At 33.5% G+C, this 8,720-nt stretch overlaps 1 protein-coding gene across 1 annotated transcript; it reads left to right on the top strand.

The window, feature by feature from the left end:
* Positions 1 to 281: 281 nt before the first annotated feature.
* Positions 282 to 8,000, top strand: Cylc2 (cylicin 2). The gene is made up of 4 exons (XM_057791183.1): positions 282 to 298; positions 4,071 to 4,111; positions 6,183 to 6,304; positions 6,969 to 8,000. Exons 1-4 carry the CDS (start codon positions 282 to 284, stop codon positions 7,998 to 8,000), a joined length of 1,212 nt encoding a protein of 403 aa, XP_057647166.1.
* Positions 8,001 to 8,720: the final 720 nt, after the last annotated feature.

Below are 8,720 nucleotides of genomic sequence, written 5' to 3'. Positions count from 1 at the left end.
ATTGAGAGATTTTTGACTCAAACCACCAAACCAAAGCCCAAACATATTAATAAAGTAGAAGTATTAAAACTTAAGTATATATTAGAATGTGACTGTGATTTGTAAGCTTACTCAGTAAAGATAAGTGACAGGAAACTTTAATCTTAGAATTTTAGATGTCAGAAAATCCAAGCAGAAGGAACTCTCGCCCTTGTCCTTAAATCACAGGGTTCTAGTTCTCTTTATGACATCACCTTTCCACATTCCCAAACTTAGGCCCTGGCAAGTCACAAGTGGGAGAAATGTCTATACCAAGATTGTAAGTCTTCATATTATATTGTCTTTTCTCTAAAGTGATGCTTATCATGTTGTTACTAAGCCAATCATAAACATGTGTGAAGGTTTTAATAAGGCCCTCGCTCATGTGCAACAGTGTTAGCTACTCCAATGTAAGATATTTTTGTTCTACTTCAGTAAAATGTAAAGACTTGGACTTTTGTTTCTTTTTTCTAGAAGTCTTAATTTAATGTCACAAATTATTTAGAGATTATCAAATGACATAGTGAATTATTGTTAACTAGGGACTTATCATCTCTCTCTGAGCCACTTACAAATTTCTGTCCAAATAAGTTAGGAAAAAAACTAGATAGATTGAAAGATAGATAGATAGATAGATAGATAGATAGATAGATAGATAAATAGATAGATGATAGATAGATAGATAGATAGATAGATAGATAGATAGATCCAGTACCTTTAAATTATTTTAAATTGGTGAAGAAAACCTGAAGGTGAGACGAAAGAATGAAATTCTGGAATCTAAAGGCAAGACAGGCCTTTTTAAACATTTAACAATTCCTGTAAATTGCAGATGATCTATTCTCTATAAATTTGAATATCAAAGAAACTTTCCCGTGGGCCCCAGTGTCTACTTCTTTGGAATATATTGTTGCTTAAAGAAGAGTCTGAAAATGCTCTGCATGCATTTGTCATAAATATGTCTAAGTTTTGATAGATCTGGATATATAAAATTAAGAACTCTTTTGGAAAATAGCATGCTATTCTGGAACTCATTCTGTAGACCAGACTAGCATCAAAGTTAGACATCTCCTGCCTCTACCTCCCTTGTCTGGGTATTGTATCACATCAATAGGAAAAGCATATAAGACAAGCTCTATAGTATTAATCACCACCATTCTACACCTACTTCTCTGACATCAACCTTTATCTTTGAGATCATCTCTTCCTTGACTACCTTAGTTTCCAAATGCAATACATTTGAATTCTCTTATTTGTTTTCACATCTCTTTAAAGTACAGTATGATGTATTTCATGGAAATACTTCCAAATGTTTGATGTGGCATTTAAATTTTTATGAACAACCCTATTGGTGGAACTTTTTGGGGGTATACTGCATTTCCACACCTATTTGTTTAAATAAATTTAAATTTTTATTCTCTGTTTCTTTATTAATATACGGACTATTGAACACAAAGATATTTTCTCATCTGTTAATAAAGGCAAGGAAATCGAATCAGCCTAAATGTCCACCCAAAGATAGATTGTAAAATTATGGTATACAGAGTGGAATTCTATTCAGCGGTGGAGAAATGACACTAAAAGTTTGTAGGAAAATAGATGAAACTGAAAAACGTTTTGGTAAATGAAGTAACGTTGTATGTGCATGTATGTGTGTATGTATGTGCGTGTGTGTGTCTCTGTGTGTAAGATACATAGAGTGAGAAAGGCAGGGAGAGAGGGATTTCCAGGACAGTATCAACTAAATCTAAGTATGTGTGAAAATAGCATAAGGAAATTTATTTTATATGCCAATTCAATAAATCAAATAAAAATAACCAGAAATTGAGAGAACTCATAAATAAAAGAGTTCTGCCCGTAGTGGGCGGGTCTTCCCACATCAGTCAATGAAATTCAGACAGTCCCTCACAAGCATTCTTTCCCTCCAGTGATCCTATACTGTAATCAACAATTAAAGCTTACCATCACACAAACAATTAAAATCTATAACCTTAGTATACTCACTTAAAATGCATTGCTTTTATGGATTCTATTAACTGTTTTATTTACCCACCCAGCTCCACTATGAATAGAGATATATTGACTGTTCTTTACAGTCTCTTTGCTTCTATTGCCTTTGGGCATGGGATGGATACTAGCTGCAGTGCTCATGGGAGTGAGTATTTTGCTCAGATTATAGGAGAAAGTTCATCTTAATTTACTGATTTTAATGTTAACAGCACATAGTTTCTAGACTAACTTTATTGAAATTTGGAAGATATTTTCTAGGTCCATTTTTTCCAATAAATGAATGAAATATAATTGTATACTATTGTTTTCATAATTGGTTCAACATATACTGAATTGATCACATTATGTTTATTTATTATTTTCATTTAGGATGAATGTGCCAGTTGATCTTATTTTTACCTAAATTATATTGTTGAGTACAAATCTCAGTCATAATATTATTTGGTCCATCATTTTATTTTTTAGTAGAATATGTTTAAATTTAAAGTAATATGGATTTGATTATTAATGAGTGTTTTTGTAATACTAATTTTAATAATAATCTTGGAAGCTTGGGGTATGTTAATATTGGCCCAAAGAAAGATTCAAACTCTTTTCTCCCCTCCTGGTTTCTTTATTCTCTCTAACTAATTTTATGCAAAAATTCAAAGCAGTGATTTTAAACAATTGCTTTGCATAATGAGATATTAAATCTGTAGGTTCTGTTTTGCAAACTATTTTAATGTCTTATTAGTTTGAAACATTATTTTGCATTTAACTCTTAACTTTGTTCAAAATGTCTACATTAACATTAATTCAGAACAATTAAAATTGCTCAGTTCTGTATATTTGTCTACCAGAAAATTGCTCTTCCATTGGGACCAAGTGTGAACATTAATTCTAACTTGATACATCATCAAAATAAGTAAAATATAGGTGATAAAGAGGCGGTTTATTGTATGAAGTGGTTGTTATCAAGCATAAGGGTAGGAGTCTAACCAGAGTACAGCTAGCTGTCATTAGTGCATGAATGCTACGTTATAATTGCAGAGCATGGAAGGCAATGACAGAATTGCTAGAGAAAGCTAGTTTGACTCACTGAATCAGTGAGCTCTGGGATCAAGTGAGATACCATGCTTCAATACATATTGAAGAGAATCAATGAGTTTGACTTTCTAATGTATATATATATATATATGCATATGCATCAACATGCACTTTTACCTGCATTAATACAGACATGCATACATATGCATACAACATACACATACATATCCAACTAATAAATTGAAAACTGAGATACTAGTTTTGCATAAGTATATAATTAATGCTCAGATTCAGTCAAATCAACAAAAGATATTCTTTCGTTACACAGTAGAACATTATAGAACAATCATACTAATGCATATTACCATTGGTCTTTGTTTAAACAAATAAAAAAAGTTAATAAAATATTCTTTCCTTCTAACCAATATTTCCCTATGATTAAATCAGGTAAGTTAAAAGTTATTAATGGAAATCTGTTTACAAAATACCTTATTTATTTGTTTTACTTTTCTAGGTTATGTACACAATGTAATTCTTTCTCAGTAATTAGAGTGCACAATCTTGACATATGCACATGCCCACATACATATATTATTTAATGACCTAGATTTTGTTAAATTATGAGAAGATATTTTTTGATCTAGTTAAGCATGGGTTATAAAGTGATATCTTAGCTAAATGTCAATTCCAAGAGGAATTGTGCTATGACTTAGAAAAATAACTTGATCAGTGTTTTATAAATTAATTTAAAGACTCTAAAATTCGGATATGACAAGAAGGTAGGTAAGTATATATGTGTCTTTCTCTCACACACACATCTTCTTCTCATCCTAACTTAGTTTTGTTAAGGTTGGAGTATTTTGTTCATCCCTACTCTCCTGTAGATGAAATCAACTTGTATAATAAGGAGAATCCAATAATTGTCTAATAGGTGGTGATTTTTTACATACAATGATGATCATTTGTTAAATGATAATTGTCTAAAATATTTTTAATTTTCTCTTTTATTTTAATAGCCTGAAAGTAACATATGGACCATATGATAATTATATTCCAGGTAAGATGAAGTTCAATATTTATTTTTTTGAATGCAAGATTCTATTTTTAAATATTTTTCCTTTCTATTGAGAATAAATTATTTTCGCTTTTCCTGATTATAGTTTTCCTTCCTTCTAAACCTCCTAGTTCCTTCCCTCCACTCCCCCTCATCAGGATCTAGTCCCTTTCTGTCTCTCACTAGAAAAAACAAGCTTCTAAGAGAAAAATATAAAACTTAAAATAACATATAGTAACAAGACAAAAACCAACACATCTAAGTTGGATAAGGTGTATCAACAAAAGCAAAAGAGCCCAAAATAAGGCCCAAGAGTTAGAGACCCGCTCATTCACACAGTCAGGAGTCCCATTAAAATCTCTAAACTAGAAGTGTAGTGTACAGTCAAGGACCTGGTGCAGACCTGCGCAGGCCTTGTGATTGCTGATTTAGTCTCTATGCGTTCATATGACCTTTGTGAAGATGGATTTGACATCTTGGTGACCTCCATCCCTTCTGACTTTTCCACTTCATTTTTTATGGGTTTTCTGAGTCTTGAGGAGAGGAAGTTGACACACACATAGCCTTTAGAACTATCTCTCTCTCTCTCTCTCTCTCTCTCTCTCTCTCTCTCTCTCTCTCTCTGTGTGTGTGTGGGGGGGGTGTGTGCGTGTGGGTGTGTGTGCATCTTTGTATCTGTTTCCATCTGTGGGAGGAAGCTTCTCTGGTGATGACTGAACAAGGCACTGATCTATGCGTACAGCAGAATATCATTAAGAGTCGTTTTATCACTTTTTTCTTCCTTTTTATCACTGTTTTTCTTCCTTTTAAATAATATTTGGTTTCATCTAAGCTCTTTGGGCCCTCTAGTCTCTGGATCTTAGTCACCGAGCAAAGCTGGGTATGGGTTCTATCTCATGGAGCGGGCCGCTCAGATATTAAATCATTATTCCTATAAGCTTTGCCTGATTAATTTTAGACGTGTGTTTATTATCTTCAGTTTAAAGTCATATAAGCTGCTGTGGTCTCTAATTAATACGCTACGTTTATTTGCCAAAGAACCTTTCTCATGGGCACAGGGAACACATTTCACAGGGTACATATTGTATACACTTGGTTTTAAATTTTCTGAAATACTTTTATTTTAGAAATAATATAACATGGGGTCTTGAATTTGAAAAGCGACGAAGAAATTGAATGAATACTTTTAGCCCAGAATCTTTTACTGAATTCCAGGTTGTTTATATTTAGCTCATATCAGTACTAGAAAAGAAAAATCTGTTTAATATTGAATAGCTTTTAGTAGCAGCTTGTTTTCTCTCTTCAATTAAACTTCAATATGGCATTCATTCTGAACATTTGAGCACTGATTCTAATGTCCTTTGGAAAGTAGCAAGTCTTTTTTCTAAAATTGGAATATTTAATGTGCACTACCACAGCGATGGTGTTTCTCATTGACCTCAGTTGTCACTGAAGCACCCAAATAATTTCTATTGCTATTTCTGGTAACATCACTGTCTCAGTCACATTTGTATTTGTTTACCATTTTTTTTATTAAACTAACCTTCTATAACAGCATATCATTTTAGTATACTACATGTCCTCTTACAGCTGAGAAAGGGGATGTTAACTGATAGGATTTTAACTCAGTAAATTCAAGCATGTATTTTCTGCATATGTTATGTAAAGCAATGTGCTAAGTTATTTGGTGGCTACAGAAGAATTTACTGCATTATCTTTCTGATCAAGATTATATTCAAAGCAAAAGAATATATGGCTAGAATCTAAACTGGAAGAGACAGCAATATTGAAATGGGAGCAGTAATATTCCTTTTCCTCCTTTATGTTATAGGCCACACTGATTTCATTATGGGTACTTTATATAGTTACTGATCAAATTAGTTATTTATTTTAAAATTGCTCCATGTAGAAAATAAAAGTTTCTCATTTTGATCACTGAAAACTTTAAGCTATCAAATAAATGAAGCTATAATTTGCAGCATTTATTTATTTGTATGGTATATGCACTCAGGGGCACTTCAGTTCAGACAAGATTCTATTTATAGCAAAGCATATGTTGTCTTTCTTATTTTAGTCAGTGAATTAAGCAAAAAATCATGGAATCAGCAATACTTTTCCCTGGCATTTCCCAAACCACCAAGACCAGGAAAGAAACGGAGATCACTACCTTCCCAGTTACGTAACAATACAGCTCCTGTGAGTATATGAAAATATCATGTATATATTAATAACTACTACTTAGGAACAATAATCTTCCAAAGTCATAAATACATTGCTAACTGCCCCGTGTGGGTGAGGGCTAATATGAGCCCTCTCACAGTGGATATATTTTACATAATTGCCGCCCCTCTTTCATTATTGTTCATAGCTTATTGTATGCTAACTGCTCATTCAGTACTTGAACCTATAATATGTTGTTTACAGAGTAAGAAAAAAAAGTCAAGATACTTTAATTCACAATTAATATGAATAGCTAAAGAATTTTCTCCAGATATAAACCCTCAAAATAGGGTCATTATAGACTCTCCTAAGAATGAAGAGAGGTTCTGATGTGTTATGCATCCCTGGAGGTCTCTAAAAAATTTTAATGTTAAATCTTAAAGAAAAATTGTGGTTCCTCTAAATTGAAAGCAGACCACAAGTAGGGACGTAATTGCTCATTACTTTAAGTTATAATGAAATTCAAATTGGAATAGACTTTAAAATCCATTATTAATCCACTGTTTTTCAAAACAGATTTTGAAAATATTCAAAAACATGCCAAAAAATATTTCCAGTTGAAATTAAAATATGTATGTGGTATTTTACTGCTAAAGGCTATATAACATGTTTTTTCCTTATTATTCTTACCAATATTGAGGTAATTGATGAACAAAAATTAGGAATTCACAGACCACCATTATGGATGCACCGTTCTCTGATGAGAATTTCCGAGAGACCATCCGTTTATTTAGCTGCCAGGAAGGGTCTTCCACCGAAACCATCTCGTTCTGGCAAGGGGGAGTCTAAAGTAGCAAGCCCACCCAAAACTTCGTCTTCAGAGAAAACAAAGAAAGAAGAGAAAGTGAAAAAAGGTGAATCTGAAGCCAAAGAGAAGACAGTGTCAAAGAAAACCAAGGAAGAAAGTGCCAAACAAGTTGTTAAGAAAAGTTCAAAGGAATCCCAGAAGGACAAGGTGTCAGCTTCCGAATCTGAAGGCGAAAAGGCTGATAAAAAGAAAGAAGCCAAAAAAGGGAAGAAGGAACCAAAGGATAAAGGATCAGTCTCAGAATCCGAAGGTGAAAAGGCTGGTGAGAAGAAAGAGGCCAAAAAAGGTAAAAAGGGGACAAAGGATAAACCGTTACTCTCAGAGTCTGAAGGTGAAAAACCTGGCGAGAAGAAAGATGCCAAGAAAGGTAAAAAGGAACCAAAGGATAAAGGGTCAGTCTCAGAATCTGAAGCTGAAAAGGCTGCTGAGAAGAAAGATGCCAAAAAAGATAAAAAAGGGACAAAGGAAAAGGAGAAAGCAGCCTCAGAATCTGAAAGTGAAAAGCCTGGTGGGAAGAAAGAAGCCAAAAAGGGTAAGAAGGAGCCAAAGGGTTCCAAGGATACACCTGCAGATACAGAAGCTGACAAGCCTGGTGAAAAGAAAGGAAACAAACTTACTAAAAAGCCTTCAAAGATCAAAGAGACACCTGTAGATTCTGAAAGTGAGAAGGGAGATTTAAAGAAAGAGGGCAAGAAAGAAAGCAAGAAGAAGGAAAATAAAAAGGAAAAGAAGGCAGGAGATTCAAAGGAGGATGGTAAGAAAGACAAAAAAGACAAGAAGAAAGACAAGAAAGACTCTGCAGGTGATTCCGCTGATTCAAAGAAGGAGGAAAAGAAGGCAAAGAAAGAGAAGAAGGGAAAGTAGGTCTTGGATGAGAACTCAAACTGTATGCAGAACTCCAAAGTCTATTCAGTGAACCAACCTCAGTAGTCATAGAATGAGCCCAGGAGATAGAAGAAGAGTGCAGTAAATTAATCAAATAAGTTTTAGAGAAGAGAAAACACAACGTGAAATGAAAATATAGCCAGTGTTAGAAAAACAAAAGGACTAAGAAAAATACATAGGATTCATTGAACAACATGGAAGATACTTATTCTAAAATTATAGCTATGGAATTTTAAAAGTAAAATCACTAGAAACATTCAAGAATACACAAATAAACATCCAGAAAACATAGATAGAGAAACAAACAAAAAGAAACAGTATTCAGTAAGGACTTTGCTAAAAAAAAAAAAAAAAAAAGAAAGAAAGAAAGAAAGAAAAAGAAGAACTCCAAGAACGCTTGATGCTCTCTCTAGATTTAATGATGTAAAGCTAAGTTGAGTTTGTACAATTAAAGAAACGAGATGGCCAAGAAAATCAATGTTTAGCAAATAGAGTTTGAGCTGAATAAATATCCAAGATGGTTTTAGGAAGAAAACACAGAGGAGGAAGGGAGGAAGGGAGTGAGTAAAAAGGCAGGAAAGGAAAGCCTAAAAAAAAAAAAGACAAGACAGGCAAGAACCATCATTCTAGGAAGAAGACAAAGAAAACCTTGAGTTTGCAGGACTGTCAGAGTTTGAAGTGACCACAAGATTGAACCAC

The sequence above is a fragment of the Chionomys nivalis genome, chromosome 16 (assembly GCF_950005125.1).
Source record: "Chionomys nivalis chromosome 16, mChiNiv1.1, whole genome shotgun sequence".
Lineage (NCBI taxonomy): Eukaryota > Metazoa > Chordata > Mammalia > Rodentia > Cricetidae > Chionomys > Chionomys nivalis.
Note: the sequence above shows the minus strand (reverse complement) of the source record. Positions and strands in the feature narration are given on the sequence as shown.